Raw genomic sequence first — 21,062 nt, 5'->3', positions numbered from 1 at the left:
GAACAATTATTGAAAGATTTGAAAAGAATAAAAATACTTTGATGGTTTTTATTGATGTGGAGAAAGCCATTGGCTGGAACCAAATATTTCAAATCTTAAAACAATAAAGGTACATGTTGGAAGTTTTTCCACTTGGTTATACTATAAATTAAAGATACCAAGAAATTAATCACTTCTGGGTCTGGCTCCAATTGATGAGACCTCAATAAAGGTCGAAACTGGTCTAGGTAGTGACCCTTCCCGTTACATAGCATTATACATGTCCGTAAATATATATGCCTGGCATTATGGGATACTAAGATAAGTGATGTGAAGTCATTAGCCTCTATATATGAATTGCCCAGTCCTGAAGTTACTTCAGGTGCAAACTTTGTTTGCTTGCATTTGGATAAAGGATTAAACCAAGTATATAATTTCTTGTTATATTTAATTTATAATAAAGGTACATTTGGTGATATAGAAGTCTTATATTTAAATCCCTACAAGAACCAAGAAGCCCAAAATTTCCACAGTACAACTAAAATTAATTATAACAAACCTGCACTACTAACACAAGTAAAGCAAATCCCATGAAAATGAATTTGGAAGTAAATAACCCAATACAACATAACTGATTTTCTTTTAAATACCTTTGGAGTCTTGTAACAGAAGTTGGAAGAAGCCAATCAAATCTAAAAGTGAAAATAGGCTTCTCCATTAAGGCTTTGTATAATAGAAGAAACATTTTTACTGGTAAAGGATTCTTACCTCAGCATTCAATTAAAAAAGAGACTGGTGAAAGCATTTTATGGGTGTGAGGAGTTCAACAAAACCGTACCAAAAAGTTGAAGGCATTTGAACTTTGATGCTGGAAATGGATGATGAGAATTAAATGGATAGAAAGAAAGACTAATTAAGAAGTTCTAAACATGGTTTAAGAAGAAAAAGCCTAAATGGACACCATCAGAGGCATGGAGAACTGCTTACAGAAATAATGGAGGGACTGTGGAAGGAAGAAAAGACAAGAGACAGGCCAAGAATTTCCTATATAAACAACAGTAACAGCTAGAGCTATGAAGAAATAAAAACAGTGTCATAGGATAGGATGTTATGACGTACTGCTGCCACACCGGTCTTCAGATTGACTCACCCAAGAAAGATATCTCTCTCATGTAGGATCTTACCATTTTGATCACTGTTTACATTCTGCTGTTGTCTTTGTATGTGCGCATATCTCATTCAATACAACATCTCATATTCTTGAGCTTAAGAAGATGCTTTTGGTAACCAAAGGGAAATATCAAAAAAAAAATGATAACATCTTTGATTCCCTTAAAGGGAATAGGCAAGGCTGTTTTATCCCTGTCTAACTTCTTGGAGAATGAGGGGGCAGTTCCAGTTATAGATATCTAACCCAAGACTATCACTAACAATAGGTGAGTTAGCCAATCTCATATGGAGGTAGAGCAGGGTTTTTTTCTCCCGGAAACTCGGGTTTTTCATCCTGCATACAGACAAATCGGCCCTTCAGAACACACGCAACTTACAGACATAGCATACTAGTTGTGGTGGTGGTAGAGGAGGTTGGCAGTAGATGGCATTGATGGAGATGATTCGTAGTAGAGGTTCGGTGTAGTGGTTGAGACAGTTGTAGGTGTCCTCCCGCAGTGAGTCTTCAGACTCCTTGGAGGTGTCAGGACTAATAATAATAATAATAATAATATCAGTGAAATATCAGCTAATAGTAATTAAAGTTAGCTAATTATTATTCCTAAATATCTTTTTTTGAGTGACACTGTCTGTGTATCTATTTCAAGTAATTGTGGAACATAATTTTCTTTAATTATTTGCATCCTCTGCAACATCCTTAAAGCTTGTAAAGCTCTGTTTTGCTATAACTAGAATCATAAATTAAAGATGACAAGAAATTATATTCTTGGTTTCATCCTTTTTCCAAGTGTAAGCAAACAAAGTTTGCACGGGAAGTCACTTCTCACTTTCAACATACTAGAATCATGCTCCCTCCTTTCTCAATTCCTGGTGTATACAGAGTTCACAGTGTTTCTGCAAGTTGGCCCTACTGTGGATAGACAAGAAGATCAGCCACTAGTCTGCATAGAACATTGAAAAACTACATCTGCAATTATGCCTGCGGTCAATCTGGCCTTGCAGACCATGTTTTGGATATGACTCATAATATCACAATATCATGGATGAAAGACTAGAATCCCAACTAGGTGGGATCTTAAAAATATGAGAACACTGATTTTTTTAAGATCCCAGTTTGCATCCAAGGCTTCCAACAGGTGCCCCACCTAGTTGGGATTCTAGTCTTTCATCCATGTGTTTCAATTAGTTTTTGTGTTGTGTGTGTGTTACATCTCATATTGTACTTCCTGAAGATGTCTCTGTGACTAAGACAAAATATTGGAAGAATCACAATAGTATTTTTAATCCTTTCTCATTGCTGTTTCACTCTGTTTAGAAAGATTGATTGGGATTAGAATATAATATTGAGAAATAAATGTAAAATAATTTTTGTGACTAACTGTTTTGTCATTTAAATTTTTGGAGCATTTTAAATTTGAGCTTTAAAAAACTTGCATCCCCTAAAATAAGTTGAATATCATTGCTGAAAATTGTAGTATAATTCGGGGGTGGGGGGTAAAAACATTAAAAAAACTATTTGTAGTTGTTAATTATCCTCAAATGGGATGTTTATTTGTTTAACTTCAGCACAGAGAAATTGCAACTGTTATCTTGGCCTATTTCCCAGATAAAGAGGAGATATGTGTATTGGGAAAATTCAAAATTTTGGGAGGCACTTAAACAAAAAAAATTATTGTGCTTTCAGATTTTCCCTGTTATATGCACACTGGAAATTACCAGACTGAAATATTTGGATTCTTTCTCTCCTAACAGTGTGATTAGGAATCAAACATTTTGATATAGCTACCAGGTAATTAAGTCAGCTACTCAGCTTGCTTGCTCACTTTGTAGCATGCCTAATATATGAGTGATATAACTTACCACAATGTACATGATATTACACTAGTATTCAGATCAGTGCCACTTAGATTCTTAGTTAGCTTCCTCTGTGCTAGTATTGAGGAGCATTCAGCTGTTGCACATCAGTAAAAGTTCCAAGTTGTTCATATTAATTTTATTTATATTAATCTAAATATATTAGTTTAGTAATAAATAAAATATATTCTTTTAAAATCATAGAAAAATATAAAAAGTTACTCTTTACAAAATAAAAGGGAAGTATTTTTCTCTTTCCTTAGTGATTGGACAAACGTACAGAATTGTTTTATACATTTGTCAAGATAGTAGAACCTTCCATATCTTTTATTCTTAGGACTTTGGAGTTTTTGTTTTAGGGAAATATATATTTGAACCAAAAAAAAAAAAAGTGAAGAGGCTTCCTTGTTTATGGTAAACTAATAATGAAACTAATTGTAGTAAGCTATCATAGCAAATCCCTGAAGAGAATGTGACAGGAAATAATGATGAAAGAGAGAGAATGCAAAAAAAAATTGTGGCTAACAATATGTAGACTTCTGTGAGGAAAGGATATATGTGGAAGTATCAGGTTGGTGATTATGACAAGCTTAGGAGCTATAACGTGAAATGAGGAGTTGAGCAGTAAGGAATGCTGTTATTTATTTATTTAATCCTGCTTGGGAACCAAAATAGAAATAAATAACAGCATCAATGTGTGAATGTAAGGTAGGTGTAAAATGGATGAATGAGGGTATTAAGTATGAAATCAGGAAGAAGCAGGTACTTTGAAGGCAGCACAACATGAATAACAGTAACAGTCAGTTGCATGAAACATATAAACAGCAAGCCAGGAGAGTGACTTAGTTAGCAAGGACAACAGAAGTGTAGCATGAGCAGAAATTAGAAAATGAGGTGAAGAAGAACCCTAGAGAGTTTTTTAGATATGTGGCAAATAAAAGGAAGAATGATTGTGGTAAGATAATGAAAATGGTAACTGCTGCAGAAGATGTTGAGGTATTCAGTGATCAATTTATGAGGATTTCGTCTTCATCAGAGTGAAATCATAAGAAACTGAAGTGTAGAGAACATAGGAGAGGATGTCTTAATTGTGAGTGAGCAAGGAGGTATATGAGGAAATAAATAAATAAATTAATAAGGTGATAGGATTTGATGATATATCACCATTTGTCTTAAGGGATTGCTCCAGGAGTTAGCATTGGCATGCCTGTTTAATAAGAGTTACAACAATGGCACAGATTCCAAGAAATTGGAACCTGTGCCATTGTAAGAATCTAAAGACTACAAATTATAGGCTAATCTGTATGTCTAGAGTTGTGGTGAAGGTACTAGAGAGAGAGAGATTGGTGAGAACTAAGATACACAAATGGGTTGATAGCAGCACTGTTCTCTGTGGCTCTTAGCATGGGTTTGTTAAAGGAGATCATATTTTACTAACTTATGTACTGTATTATAATAAGGCGAGAAATACCTTGGAAAGGGGAGATGTATATACAATGGTGTACTTGGATTTTGCAAAAGCTTTTGATAGACTACCACATAATAAGCTGTTAAATAAATTGCAATGAATAGAATTGGATAATGGACCTCTGAGTTGATTCTGGGTGCAGTATCCTGAAAGAGGCAAGTCATTAGTGGTGTGCCGCAGGTGTCTGTATTGGGACCATTGTTGTTTAATTTGTATATTAACGATATTGGAATGGGTTTAACTGGTGATATGCAGCTGTTTGCAGATGATGCAAAATTGGGGAGAGCAATGCAGACTCAAGCAGATGTTATGGCCTTACAGCTGGACTTGAATAGATTTATGAATGGGCAGCTCAGTGGAACTGTCAGTTCAGTATTACAAAGGTTTTGAAATTTTGTAAGCAACGATGAAATGCAAAGTATATGCTTGGTGTGGAAATTTTAAAGGATGTAGAGGAGATGAGAGATCTGGGAGTGGTGGTGGACATATTGCACAAGTTATGAAGTCATCACATCAGATAATGGCAATGATGTAGAGCACCCTGACATGCAGAAATAAAGAGGTTATGATGGCATTGAATAAGGCCTTGATCAGATCTCATGTGGATTACTGTGCACAGATTTGGTCACTCACTAGGTTTTAATGGTGACAAGGATATGTTAGAAACGGTCCAGAGAAGATTCACAAAGGTGGTCAGTGGTCTTTGGAATGTGGAGTATGAAGACACATTGTAAATTGGAATATGAAGAAGAATGTAAATTGCAAAGCCTTATGAATAGGAGGAGGGGGGGGGGATATGATTGAGACATATAAGCTAGTCAGGGATTGTTAAGAGGATTACATGGAAGATATTTTTCATAGAATGGGGGGGGGGGGGATAGAACCATCCCTGGAAACTATAAGGAGGATGTGAGCAGAGGAGAGAGAAGCAGGTTCTTTGCATGGAGAGTAGTTGTTGAGTGGAATATATTGCCTAAGTGTGTTGTGAAGGTAGACACTGAATCAGTTTAAGGCATGGTTGGTTGAGCTTTGTGTGTGATAGTGTGTACCTCCCACAACTTCAGGTTAGATGATAGTCTCTAGCTTCAGGTTAGATGTTAATAATAATAATAAAAACCCTATGAATTGTCTACAATAAATACCTTAACATTACCAACTACTAATGACACTTTTATTTAACTTTTTTAAGCAATAAATCTCATTTTCCGTTAACTTTGTCAGCTTAATGGCCTCAGATCAACCCAAGTAACTTGATTTTATTGATATCTAAGTAATGTTCATCCTGTGTGCATAGTCTGTTATAAGTCTGTCTGTTATAATTGCATATATTCTCTGGTTAGTTTATCTCTCTTGTATAATGACAAATCCAAGCTTCTCAGAGTAAAAACTTGGCCACCTCCATCAGAGACTAACTCACCTTCAGCTGAAAAGCCCTTATAAAGGATAAAGATACCAAGAAATTATATTTCATGACAGACTTTTAATCCTTTTCCCAAGGAAGCAAAACAATGTTTTGTGTGTGAATATATTCACATTTGAGCCACTTGTATATAGAGGCTAATGACTTCATATCACTTGCCTTAGTATGTAATCTTAGTAGTATGATATGAAGTCATCATTATTATTATTATTATTCGTGACACTTCCAAGGAGTCCGAGGACTCATCGTGGGAGGACACCTACTATTATACAACTGTCTCAACCTAGTACTACACCGAACCTCTACTACCAATCATTTCCATCAACGCCATCTACCACCCATCTCCACCACAACTAGTATTTTTTTTGTCTGTAAATTGCGTGTTCTTAAAGGCCGATTTGTCTGTATGCTGGATGAAAAACTCGAGTTTCCAGGAGAAAAAACCCTGCTGCCTCCGTATGAGATCGGCTAACTCACCTTCGATTGAAAAATTCAACATAAAGATTCCTCTTGTCGTGACGAGAATCAAACTTAGGCCTATTCCAATTGAAGGGTGCAATGTATCATCGTTCTTCCAATTGCACTACGGAGGCGCTTCATTAGCCTCTATATTATACAAGTAGCTCAGATGTGAATATATTTCACACACCAAACATCGTTTTGCTTCCTTGGGAAAAGGATTAAAAACCAAGTATATAATTTCTTGGTATCTTTAACGTATAATAAACCCAAGGTAAAAAACTTTCTACACCTTATAAAAGTTTTTCACATCCTAGTTGAGATTTGAATCTAGTTCTTTTCTTTTTAAGAACATCATTACCAACTGAACTGTGTAACCTTCTCTAAGGAATAATATATTTTCCTGTATTTCAAGGCCTGATTGAGATTTATTTAATGTTGAATTATTGCAATAACACTGTGGATGTAGCATTAAATGTTAAATTTAACATAATCGTATGTGTTGCAGTGGTAATAGACAATACTTTACAAAGTTTAGAATTAATTTTTAGTTGTTGAAAATCAAAAAATTAATAAACAAAAGCTTGAAATTATTTTTCTGAAATTTAAATGATGCTTTTTTGTTATTTGCATTTTAGAAATGTGTAATGCATCAGTTGTTCTTCATCACTAAAATGACAGAAAACCAAGATAAAGAAATAGTTGCAGGTAATCCATTACACAGTATTACTCTACATAATAATTCAGCTCTTGTATGTAGTCCATTTAAGTTTGGTACTTGTTTTGGTTAATTTAATAAAGTATATATATTTTTATTTTCAATTATTCTGCCTATGAAAGGCTTCAACTAAATTTGAATAAACTCTTAATTCCCTCTTTTCTTATTTGTGGTCAAATGTAGTGACAAATTTTGAGCATTCAAATCAAAGTAAAACTGTTACAGTTTCAGGATTCCACTGACTACATGATGTGGTCAGTGGAATATCCCTAACTTAGCAATATGGCCTCTGAACTTTAACTATCATTATCTACTATCACCCCCAAATCTCTAGCATTATCAATTTTCTGGAGTTTAGTTCCTCCACTTTGGTACGCAGCATGTATTCTTTTTATTTCCAAAATGAACAACTTGACACTTTTCCACATTAAACTGATACTCATTATCTTTTGCATATACTCTCAGCCTATTAAAATAATTCTGCAGGTTTTCTTTGTCAGCTTTATTAACTATTCTATCTAGGTTTGCAATATCTGCAAGGAACTGAATATTTCACTTCTCCAGAAGAGTCTGCCACTGAGTCTCCAAAGTTTGTTTCTTGTTTCCAAATTACTTCACGGTCCAGTGGCGCACTCAGGATTTAATCTTGGGGGGGGGGGGGGAAAGCACTCAAGATGTAATCTTGGGGAGGGGGAGCTGAGTTAAGTATACAATTTGAAATACACTACACATTGCATACAACCTTTGACTGAGCATCTGCAGTGATCGCCAATACATGATACCCATGATCTCCTTTGACTTGGCTTGGGCAAATGAAGTAGCACTCTCCGACAGAGCAATACTTCGTTCGCCTCTCATTCAACAGTGGCCACGATTCCCGAGAACTATAGGGTATTCCCACCTTATGTGACCACTAATTCAAGTAGTATAGAAATAGAAGACACGACACAATATAAAAAAAAAATAATAATTTTAATTTGAAAAATATTTTTTGAAAATTTTCTAGTGTTTTTTCCTTTTTCTTTTGGGGTGGGCAGGGTTCCTTGGCCCCCACCCTGGGTGTCACGGTCCATGCACAGAGTTTGTGGCATGCTGCTATTACCTGCTTTCTTCTAGATTCTTCCTCTCCATATGCTACTTTTTTGGTATCTATCCATCAGTCATCCTCATCTCCATATTGCCAGTTTCATACCAGTCTTCATTTATTCCAATTTGCATAACACAATTCCATTTGATATTTTGTCAAATGCTTTGCAAAATCCAGCGGTTTCAACATGTAGCTATTCCCATTGTCTAGCTCATCATATTCTTATCCACTCATTCCTGAATTCTATCTTTGACTCTAATACTTTTCCAATACTTTTACCACCCCACTCCTAAGTTACTGATTGAATTAATTGCTACCCCCAGTCCTAGAGCCTCCTTTATGCAAAGGAATTATTTTTTCTCCCTTGAAACTTGACCAGAGCTGAGAACTAAACAGCCTAGTGCATATTTTGTTTTGCACATTTCTTTGCACATTCTTATAAAATGAGATCTGATATCCAATCTAATTTTTTATTTGTATTGAGATTCTGCAATATCCTCAGTACATCCAGTTCATCAGTCTCTATTCTCACATCAGTTTCTGTCACAGTAATATCTCCACTTTGATGATAACTCACCTACAGTATTTTGTCTGCTTTTGTCACCTCACTACCAGTACTCATTAAAGTTAATAAATTACATAAGACAGATTTAACTTATGTATATATATTTTTAATAGTATAAAATTTTTACTCTAGTTATCAAAGGGATCTTCACTATGACTTTCCAATTAAACAACAACAAGAACAGAAACTGGTGTGTGTATATTATTATTATTATTATAATTGTTATTATTAACCTCTGACCTCCATGGAGTCAGTGACTCATCTGGGAGGTACACAATATTGCACACAATGCTCATCCAACTGTGCCTTAACAGTTTATTCACAACACACTCAGGCAATACATTCCACTCACCAACCACTCTCCATGCAAAGTACCTACTTCTCACTCCTCCACTCACACCCTCTTTATACAGTTTCCAGTGATGGCCTCTTGTTCTACCCCACTCTACCATTCTATGAAAAATATCTTCCATGTAATCCTCTTAACAGCCCCTGACTAGCTTATATGTCTCTATCATATCTCCCCCCCCCTTCCTCCTCTTCATGAGGCTTTGCAATTCACATTCTCCTAATCTGTCCTTGTACTCCACATTCCAAAGACCACACTGGCCACCTTTGTGAATCTTCTCTGGACCTTTTCTAACATATCCTCATCAACATGAAAATCTGGTGAACCAAATCTGTGCACAATAATCCATATCAGACCTGGAAAACTCTCACCTTGTGCCCTGGAAGAAGAAGGTACTTTAAGTACCTTCTCCTCCAAATTTCATTCTTAAGCCCCTCATTCATCCATTCTACACCTACCTTATTCAGCCTTTTGGCCTTTGGAATACATTACCGCATTGATTCTGTTATGTATTTCTTTGTCAGTTCCCAAGCAGCATTTATTTCCTTACTTCTCAACTCCTCATTCTATGCTATCGCTCCAAGTTATCTCCTAAGCTTGTCATAATCACCAGCCTTGTAATACCACATATATCCTTTCCTCACAGAAGTCTCCATATGGAGTCTTCTCTGAAATGGAGTCTTCTGGAGAAGTCTCCATTTCACTGCTGGTTGTGGCTAGCTACAACCAGCAGTGAAATGTGCATACTGTATATACATGATGTAGAGTGTTGTGGGTTAATTATATTAAAGTTCTAGTAAAAATTATTTTAACAAGATTTGAAAGTCATACCGAAGATGCCCTTGATACTATGGCGAAAATTTTATACTAATAAAAAATATATACATAAGTTAAATCCTTTTTGTGTTATCTAAATTATCGTGTATTACATTCCTATATATCAAGTTACTCATTAACATTATTCTTCCATAGTCATTCTTCCTTTTACTTGCTATGTAATTATAAAACTTGGGATTTTATTTAGCTTGCTTGACTAATTTCTTATCAAAATCAGATTTTGCCTTCCTTACTATGCTGGCCACCTTTCTTGCTTGAGTGAGCCTTGTTCTTTTTGCAAGTTTGCCAGTCATCTTTCTCCTTATAGTTTCTCCATTCAGAATGCAGTTCAAGTTTTCTACATTCCTGCATATTTTCACAATTTTAGTCTTTTTTTTATTACAAATTGTCACACGTGCCATATTTGTTAGAGCAGCATTTAATTTAGTTAAGAAATCCTGCAAAGATCTCCAATTCTGATATCAGGTTTAATGATAGCATGCATACCCTTGTTTCACACCTGATTTTACATCAAATCATCTTCCTGTACTTCCTTCACTTCTAATTGCTGACTCGCAACTTAAATGCAGACTGCGCTTAATACGCTGCCCCATTTACACTACATAATTGTAGAATTTTGAACAGCTTTTATGATGGGACTTTGTCATTTTCCAGTCTACAAAAACTTAAATACAGATCTTTTTTTATATTCTTATAATTACTCATCTGTCTATCTTAAAGTAAAAATCCTGACAACTCCTGTTTAGCTTGAATTCATCATGTTCTTCTCGAAGTTTCCCTTTGACAAATTTGCAAGTATGCATGCACAAATCATATCTGGAACACTCAGTAGGAAATTCATCAGCATTTTTCACCTTCAGTTTTATTTTCCATTTTTATAAATGGGTACTATGAGAGCTCTACTTCATTCATCCAGAATTTCACTTTCTGACTATGCCTTCTGAATTATACAGTGCAGCCACTGTAGAACAGTTATAATGCTTTGAACATTTCTGGAGGATATCATCTACTCCAGCTTCTTTCCCACATTTTTGGTTTTTGATGACTTTTTCTACCTCACGTATCAATGTGTGTGTGTGTGTGCCCAATGGTATTCCTCTTGAATATTTTCTGTTACTGATCTGTCACTTGTTTCATTTTACATTCTTTCAAAATAATTACTTCAACCATCAAGGATGTCTTTATCTTTTCATATTACCTTTATCATCTTGGTTTCCTTTTAGTCTTCTTTCATCCATTTCTAAGCTTTTTCAATAGCCTCCATAACATTTTGTCACCTTCCCAATATTTATATTCCATTTATTTTTTTATATTTATTTTTTACTACTTTTCCCAAGACTTCTGTTTAGTTGCTTTTACATACTGTTTTGTTTTCTTATATTTTTCTGTGTATTCTCTTAAGATATCCACCATCTTATATGATAGGAGCTTTCAATATGCTTTCTTCTTTTCCAGGACTTCCTCTTTCATTTTTTCTGTCTTTGCATACAACCTTCAACAAATGCCCCTCTGGCTGAATCAATCAAATCTACCACTGAGTCTCCAAGATTTCATTATTATCTTCATGTGCCTTCATTTTCTTCCTGTCGGAAGAAAAGTGAAAAAAATACTTGCATACATAAGTCTCAAGTTCATCTCTGAAAGCTGCTGTAGTTTGATTCTTTTTTAAAACTTTTTTACATATTTTTCTTTTCATTATGATATTCAATTTTATTCTGTTCAAAACTAATGGTGATCACTTCCTATTTCAAATCCTCTGTATACTCTTGTAACCTGAACCAGTGGGAAAACACTGCCTCTTCTCCATGTGAATTTGTGCACATTTTCTATGTTGGAACATGGTGTTACTAATAATTAGTCCATGTGTCCATGTCCTGAACAGAAATCCATCAGGTACTTACCACTTTTTTATTAGCTTTGTCCTTTTGTCTAAATTTTTCCAACACATTTCTATATGTTTGGTATGCTTTTCCTGCTCTGCTGTTTATAATCATCGTTATTAAATTCCTAACATGTTCCCTCAAGGGGTGTACAGGCTGTTTAGAGCAGGAAGTGAATACCAAACAAGGAACAACTTTTCTTTTTTATTTATAACAGCTTCCTTCTGTAATGACTTGATAAATCCCATCTCCACTTCTTCTTCAGTAGAACCTTCAGTTGTACCATTGCACAAATTCTTCATTTCCCCAGTCACATTATATAATTCTCCATTTTCATATTTGTCCACATCACTCTACTTGATATTGCCTGCCAAAAAGATTATTTTTGTGTTTGGTGTTGAAGACTAGCTACTCTTTCCTTTTTCTTATTCATCATTGCCTGAATATAACTTCTTGTAGTTGTTATGTAGAAGAATCTCACCTGTTTTTCTCTTCTTTATTGCAGCAACCAATTATGTTGATGTGTTACTTGCTTAATCTTCTACTAGTTCCACTTCTTTTCTGTTGATATGTATGTTTATTGTGACTATTTTGAATTCTGTTAATGTCAAGTGAGTTTGTTGCAGTTGCTGACTTTTTGCTGTTTGCTCTGGTTTTCTGGCAAAAACAGCAGGGGGGCCTTGTTTAACCAGGTGAATGCTCCAGATGGCATAAATTTTCCTCTTGTTGTTCCATTGTTGCTGGTTTAAAGCCAGTAAAGAATGCAGTGATTTGCCAAAGCCCAAATTAAAAGGTCCATCTGTGTTTGGCCACTGTCTAGATACCTATTAACAGGCTGTACCAGAAGAAAGTGAGAATTGAAGACATTACTACAAAAAAAAAAAAAAGAAGGTAGCTCCATTTGGTCAAAAATTGAGTTTAGATATGTAAATCTAACTATATGTAAAAAAAAAAAAAAAAAAAAAAAAAAAAAAAAAATTTGCTGAATAGATTGGTGTAAGAACAAGGCCTCTCCAGTAAATCGGTACAGAGTTGTAATGATTATAGTACTTTTCAACCTACAACTTTGCAGCTATCTATCATTCATTATACTACATCCTTTTTTATACCTCATTGAACTAGCATGTGTTGGACGTACCTCCTTGTTTTTGATCCGCCATCTTGTTTTAACTCTGTTCTTAAACAAGTAATAAGTTGCTGGTTGATTACTAATTTAAATATAGAGAAATTTATATTTTTAGACTGCGCCACTCTATATCTAGATTAGTCTAATGAAATGTAGTGAAACCAAGCATCAACTAATTTTATATCAATATTATTTCTTACGTTGACCGAGTATATCTCTTATTTTTGACGCTCCCGCTAGGTCCGATAATTTCATGAATAGTGCAGTAAAAGAGATTCAGGCAAACACAATTTTAAAATCATCAAAACAAAACATTTAATTAAGGGTTATATATTATACATATAAATTCAATTCTAAGAACAAGATAATATAAATGTCTTAGCTTAGGGAGGGTGCTAGTGGGCCAAGCGCTGCAGACCCAATTTGAAGAGCTCCTGATTCAGATAAGTTTTACTAGGAATAATTAAGTATATATGCGTAATTGTTTAAGTAAGAGAGACTATAAACGTTGTATGCCACCAATATTATTAGTGTGGGGGTTTTTTCTTGCCTAAACTAAATTACAAAATCGTTATTATTAGACCTAGTAACCTGCAGAGAAAAAAAAAAAAAAAAAAAAAATGGCGGCGGCATTGTCATTCCATGATTTTAATTTAGATTTCAGTCGTTTCGTTAAGTGTGAGGTCTGTTATATGTATTCCTTCGATCACATAAATGATTTGTGGATGTTTAGTGCGGATGGAAGAAGGGTGGGTGGGTGCGAAGTGTGACCTGAACGAGGAACTGATGTATGCGAATATGAAATTGATGACAGAAAGTGCTAGTACCGATTGTGTCGCGAGTGCACATTTGAAAGAGAACGATGGTGAGAAAGGAAGGCGAAAAAATGTTAAAAAATCAGGAAAAAAGAAAAAGAGTGATTTGACAACCGTAATGGATGTTAAAAGGGACGAAAGTGAGGCGGAAAGAAACGAAATTGAGAGAACGAATGAAAGTAGAAATGGCGAGATGCAGAAATCGCAAGTAAAAAAAATCGAAAGAATAAATGATAGCGAAAAAAGAATGAATGATGACGAAAGTTGGACACATGTTGGAACGAAAGTACTGAACCAAAGAAAGATGAATGACAGTAAAAGTGAGAAGAATGATAGCGAAAGTTGGACGCATGTTAGTCTGAAAGTACGGAAACAAAGAAAGATAAATGAGAGTGAAAGTGAGAAGAATGATAGTGAAAATTGGACATATGTTGGACCGAAAGTACGGAAACAAAGAAGGATGAATGAGAGGGAAAGTGAGAAGAGGGGTCAAGAGTTAGAAAGTTAGAAAGATTTAATGATAGAGAGAATGTGTCGCGAGGTTCGGAAGGTGAATTGGATTGGATGAAGCAAGAAATGAAATGGATGCGGAATGAAATTAAGAGAATTCAGGTCAAAACTATTAAAATAAATCATGATGGCATGAAAGAGTTAACGAAAGATGAGCGAGTGGCATTGTATGGCGACTCCATTATTAAAGGTGTTCTAGAGGATAAAATGCACAAGGTATGTTTTCCAGGCGGTAAAATGAGTAGAGTGATTGAGGCATTGAATATGAGGCGGGAGCGAGCAAAAGAGTTAATTGTATTAATTGGTACAAATGATTTGAGAGAGAACAAAGAGCATGTCAAAATGAATGTCAGGAGACTGCTTGGAAAGATAAAAGAGAATAGTGTGACATGAAGGGTAGTCAGTGTGTTGCCTAGGTATGATTGTGGTGAAATGAGGTAGAGAGCAAGGATTATGAATGATATTCTGGCTGAAATGTGTGAGGAGATGGGAGTACAGTTTGTTAATGTGTGGAATGAGTTTGAGGGACGAAGTGAGCTGTATGGGAGCGACGGACTGCATTTGAGTGGTTATGGTGTGAGTCGCTTAGAGAGACTGCTGCTGGAAAGTAGAGAAGTGAATAGAGAGAATGAATCAGATCGAGAGGGGAGTGATGTGGAAGAGCAGGAGAGTAAGATAGGAGAGATTGAAGAAGTGGAAATGAATGGGGAAGTGAGTGGTATGAGTATAGAAAATGAGAGAATGGGTGTGCAAGAGGAGCAGGGAAATGGGGAGGCTCAGGGTGGACAGGGGTACACAGCGTGAGAAAGGTGGATGCTCCAAGAGGAGGTGAGAGCATGTGTAGGCAGGAAAATAATGGGATGACCAGGGATCAAGAGGAAACAGATGGAATTGCAAAGGGTTCTAAAATGAAGAAGCAGAAAGGGAAATGGCCTCAGTCCAGCATGGAGAGATCACATCGAGTAAGTGGTATCAGTGGAACTAGCTGTAGATCCAGAAATGAGTTGTTGTGTTTGTATACCAATGCTAGAAGTATAAGAAACAAGGCGGATGAAATGGTTGCACTAATTGCGTCTGTGCACCCAGAGATTGTCGGAATAAGTGAGACATGGTTAGATGAGGACGACATCCTGACAGGAATAGAGATGGAAAGGTATGATGTGTTTCGTGAGGATAGAAGGGGTAAAAAGGGAGGGGGAGTACTATTGATGATAGAGAAAGAGTTATGTCCATACAAGGTAGAGATGCAAGAGGGAAATAGGGCCACTGGTTTTGAGGCAGTATGGTGTGAGATAGAGGTGAATAGAATCAAATACTTGGTGGGATGTTGTTATATACCTGGTAATGTGGATGGTGGTGATAGTGAAATGTATAGTCAAATAAGCCAAGCAAATAAGAAAAGGGTGATCATTATGGCTGATTTTAATTATGGCAATATAGACTGGAATGAAGAGATAACTGGAACTGTAAAAACTCCCTCAAAAACTCAAGAAAATGAGTTTCTTGAGTTTTTGAGGGATAACTACCTCAGACAGTATGTAACAGAGGCACACGAGGATTAAGGGTCTTGGATTTGGTCATCTCATCGGAAGATGTAATTATCAATGAGGTGTCAAATCATACACCAATTGGTGAAAGTGACCATGAGGTGATTACCTGGGTGGTTGCCAGCAGTGCAAGGACCTCTGTGAAAAAAGGGTATATGTGGAACTACAAGAGGGGTGATTATGAAGAGCTCAGGAGACAGCTTGCAGGTGTAGCATGGAATGAGGAGTTAGCTGGAAAAGAGATCAATGCAGCTTGGGGGATTTTCAAAAACTATTTAGTAGATGCAATGTCTAAATGTATACCATGGGTGAGAAGGTTAAATAAGGTAGGTGTGAGATGGATGAATAAAGAGATTAAGCATGCAATACAGAGAAAAAGGGCATTGTGGAGGCAGCATAAGAGAAGTGGAAGTAACCAATTTCATGAGGTCTACAAAGACCAGGCAAGGAGGGTGACTTGGTTGGTGAGAGTAGCTAAAGAGAGGTATGAACAGCAGTTAGCTAATGAAGCCAAAAAGAATCCTAGGGAGTTCTTTCGATATGTAACCAGCAAAAGAATGAAGGATTATGGAAGGATGACATTGATTGGAGGAAATGGTATAAAGACAGCTGTTGCAGAATGTGTGGTGGAGATACTTAATGAGCAGTTGATGATGGGGAGGAGAGACTGACTGTAAGTGAGCAAGAGGTGTTTGGGGAGTTAAGTAAACTAGATGTAAATAAGGCTGTGGGACTTGATAATATATCACCGCGTATTCTGAAGGAATGTGCCAGAGAGTTGACACCTGTCTTGACATATTTTTTTAATACGAGTCTTGCACTTGGTCAAGTTCCTAAAGAGTGGAAGGAGGGCAAGATTGTGCCACTTCATAAAGGAGGTGATCGAACTCAAGCATCAAACTATAGGCCTATCTGTGTGTGTCAGGTGTTGTGGTTAAGTTGTTGGAGAAGCTTGTGAGAACTAGGATCCAGAGTTTGGTTGACAACAATGGTATAATCTTTGATGGACAGCATGGATTTGCTAAAGGGAGGTCATGTTTTAGTAATCTACTTACATATTACAATAAAGTGACTGCTTCCTTGGACAGAGGAGAAGGATACACAGTAATATACTTGGATTTCGCAAAAGCTTTTGATAGAGTACCTCATGATAAGTTGACAGTCAAACTAGAGCAGATGGGGTTGGATATTAGATTAGTGCATTGGATTGGAGACTGGCTAACTGATAGGTATCAACAAGTTGTGTATGGGGATGCAATATCCAGCAAAAGGAAAGTCACTAGTGGAGTGCCTCAGGGGTCTGTTTTAGGGCCATTACTATTTAACTTGTATATTAATGATATTGGCGAAGATTTGGATGGAGATATTCAGTTGTTTGCAGATGATGCAAAGTTGGGACGAACCATAAAGAGTAGTGAAGATGTTGTGGCCTTGCAAGAAGACTTGAACAAATTGAGTGATTGGGCAAGCAAATGGGGATGTGAGTTCAATGTTGCAAAATGTAAGGTTTTAAAATTTGGAAAACAAAGATGGGATGCAGAATTTATGCTTGGTGAGAATATATTGTTGGAAGTAGAGGAAATAAGAGATCTGGGGGTGATAGTGGATAAGGATCTAAAATTTAGGGGACACATCGCCAAAATTGTGAAGACAACACAAAGACTTCTGGGAATGATGCGGAGGACACTGACGTGTAGAAGTAGGGAGATTCTTGTTCCATTGTATAAGGCTTTGATTAGACCACACATGGACTATTGTGCCCAGATTTGGTCACCTGGTTTTCAGAAGGATGAAGAGATGTTGGAAAGGGTCTAAAGGCGACTGACTAAGGTAGTTTCTGACCTCTGGAATGTCGAGTATGAGGAAAGATTGAAAAGATGTAATTTGCAGAGTCTAGTGGAGAGAAGGAAGAGGGGAGATATCATAGAGACCTACAAGTTGGTAAGGGGTTGTTATAGGATCAATGGTGGAGAAGTTCTACAGAGAATAGTGGGAGATCAGGGGAGAACCAGAGGTCATCCCTGGAAACTGTATAAAGAGGATGTGAGTAGGGGAGTGAGAGGCAGGTTTTTTTTTGGGGCGAGTTGTGAGTGATTGGAATGCCTTGCCTGAGAGTGTGATGTCTGCAAGGAGTTTGAATGTGTTTAAGACACGGTATGATGAGATGTGTGTGAGATAAACGGACCTCCTAGATGAGTCTTTGACTCCATGAGGTCTTGTTTAATAATAATAATAATATTTTTTTAACTGGTCACAACATCTTACAGATTCAGTCTATGGGCATCCTGCTATCAGACTTATAGCTTTCACAATATTAAAATAACTTTTAATAGAGTTCAATATCACAAAATCTCTTAGTAACAAATTTTACTATTATCATATAGTCAGTAAAGTCTCAATACATTAATGTTGGCAACAAATGCTTCATAAGTATACACTTTCATACTTCATACTCCAGCTGATTTCAGCAAAAAGTGTTATAATTAACACGTTCGCTGCCATGCTACTTCGACATAGTCTGTTCCCATACGCTAAGCAATTTCACTTCTTCAAGGTCAGTACGGTAATCTTGTTGCCGGCGGTAAGCGTCATACGAGTATACTCGTAGTTGGCTTGTGCAGAGCATATACTATCTATGAGAATACACAGTTTTAATGCTAGCTCCACAAACCAAGCATTTTCACTTCTTCAAGGTCAGTACAGTAATCTCGTTGCCGGCGGTAAGCATCATACGAGTATACTCGTAGCTGGCTTGTGTAGCTGGTTTACCAACTACGAGTATACTCGTAGTTGGCAGCGAACGTGTTAATGTGGGGAATAACAGGAGGAATTACACATATATCTCTGCACTGAAGTAAGATATAATTGGACAGTTCTTACCGGATAAATCCTTTGCTCATCAATTTCACTATGGGCACACTTTATAACTATATTTACTTAGCACACTATGGCAACACTATTTAGAATAAATCTTCTCAATGATAACTGAACTATTAATGGTCGCACTTCATGTGTATAGACTTACTTGGATAAAGGAAAAAAGCTCATTCCTTCTTTAACACTATTCAACCAATTCAGCTCTCTGTTAAAGTTCCTTGAAACTAATGGAACACATAGTAATTCTTTAACTTCTAGAATTGTTTTCAGTTGCCTATTACTTTTCCGATCCTTAAATAGTCCAATTACAGCACTAAAGTTCTAGACACAGCAATCCTTTGCATTCACCTTGCTGCATCTCCAATTCTCCTCGTCTCTCTGTGCTATACTCAATGTTCTCGTGTCCTCGAATGGTCAGTCCTGAAAAAGAGAAGAGCCCCGGTTTTCTCCGCTCTTAGCTTATATACCTCCCTTCTTTTTTCCCGCCAAAATTGTTTCTCCTGCTCTAGCTTATGTCAATTCCTTCTCTCCGTTGAATACCATATCTCGTGATCCATGCACGCGCTAGCTATTTCTAGCTCGTCACCATAGTAACAAACAAAATAAAATAAAAACAGAAATATTGCATAACATTATACCTTTACATACTGGTAGTGATAAATAAAAAATTAAAATATTATAATTCACATAAGGCATATTAAACTTATATATACAATTCCTCATAATATTAAATTAGGAATAATCAAAATAAACAGAATAATATTTCAATACAAGGTCCTATCATTGCTAACACATATTTTAGATTAATTAATAAAATTTAATAAATAAACTCAAGGCAATTATATGAATAATAATTTACAATCATAAGATTAATATCAAATAATTTTTACAAGTACAGCCTTTGGTATGGTGGATTAAGTTGGATTCTGTAGGGAGTATTAATAATTTTAATTTTTCTTCATTCAGAATCCAACATATGCAACTCATATAATTTTTTTAAAAAATCCATCGTCATCATTCTCCTTGTTTGAACTATCTATACTGAGAATGATCTGTTAGTTTCCAATCAAAATATTTGTCAAATAGTTTTATTCATTTTATGCATATTAATTTTTTTATATTAAACATATTTATTAATTCTTGTGTCCTCTATTTAAAAACAGCCTTCACTCTGTCACAAGTGGCATTGCAAATGTATGAAGTCTGGAAATGGTTGAGTTTCAAGATGTTGAAGCTTTGGATATTTGTTCCCAAATAGGTTTGTTATCAAATGAATAGAGCTCTGTGGCACTCCTACATTTAAAAATAAAAAAGTCTGAAGAAAAGAAGACATCTACCATGAAATACATTGAATGACCAGAGAGAAAACTCACTTTTACCCAGTCACAAACTGGAAAGTAGTTCAAATGACTACTTTCTGGACTAACCTCAAGGAGCTATACAAGCTCATCCAGAGCAGGATGGCTTTGAACCCACAACCTCTTGATTGGAGTGCTGGTGTGCTATCTGCTTGACCAACCAGGCCAGCAATGGTAACAAACTTCCATTTACAAAAAAAAAATAAAATACATAAAAATTATTTTCATTGCATAAACTCAGTTCAATGGGTGGTTCATATATTTCAGAAAATTAGTAATTGGTTTTAAACTTTTTTTTTTCCAAATTATTTCAACTTTCTTCTGTCGATATACTTAAGGAGCTTTAAAGTTTTACCAATCTTTTCTAGCACTCATCGATTTGTCAGCCTTCTGTTAACACATCTGAAAAGCAGTTATCCTTTTCCTGTCTGACTTTAGGTTAGAAGTCTCACTTCCATAAGTCACTATTGGAAAAACAGCTGCATCCAAAATCATCAACTTTGTTTCTGTGGAGATAGATCCATCCTTCCAGATTTTAACCAAGTTTCTGACTGTTGTTTTAGCCATTTCTATTCTTCTTCTGAACAGCAATTCTTCACATTAATAATGGATCCCAGGTACTCGAACTTGCTGACTTCCCCAGTTCTTTCTCCATTAAGGTATGCTTCCTTGTCTGTATTTCCTTAAGAACCATAATCTTTGTCTTGCTAAGATTGAGCCGAAGTCCTCTGTTCTTCCTGATCTCATTAACTTTGTCAAGGATTTGTTATAGTTATTCCTTGTCATTACAAAGAAGTACTGTATCATTAGCATACCTCAGATTACTGATAAATCTACCACCTGTTCTAATTCTTGTCTTAAGATCACGCAATGTCTTAAGATCACGAAAACACACACACGATGTCCTCAGTATACTAAACAGGTGAGGAGAAAGTAGGCATCCTTGCCTAACTCCCTTTCCAACCTGAAACCAATCAGTTAATTCAACACCTGTAAATGTTAGCTATAAACGTGGTTGTGTGTGTTGAAGAAAACCCATTATG

General features: G+C 36.1%; 1 protein-coding gene across 6 annotated transcripts in view; it reads left to right on the top strand.

The window, feature by feature from the left end:
• LOC150101430 (testis-expressed protein 47-like) overlaps positions 1-21,062 on the top strand; it is a 360,248-nt gene that overhangs the window by 147,080 nt on the left and 192,106 nt on the right. For all 6 annotated transcript variants that reach the window (XM_090400900.1, XM_090400902.1, XM_090400904.1 and 3 more), the window contains one exon: positions 6,989-7,058. In XM_090400900.1, the coding sequence (XP_090257026.1) occupies positions 6,989-7,058 (70 nt within the window). The remainder of the gene's footprint in view (positions 1-6,988; positions 7,059-21,062) is intronic.

The sequence above is a fragment of the Typopeltis vanoorti genome, chromosome 11 (assembly GCF_054136105.1).
Source record: "Typopeltis vanoorti isolate ZY-2024b chromosome 11, IOZ_Tvanoo_1.0, whole genome shotgun sequence".
In the NCBI taxonomy this organism is placed as follows: domain Eukaryota; kingdom Metazoa; phylum Arthropoda; class Arachnida; order Uropygi; family Thelyphonidae; genus Typopeltis; species Typopeltis vanoorti.
The sequence above is the reverse complement of the archived record's forward strand: the minus strand, read 5'-3'. Positions and strand labels throughout refer to the sequence as shown.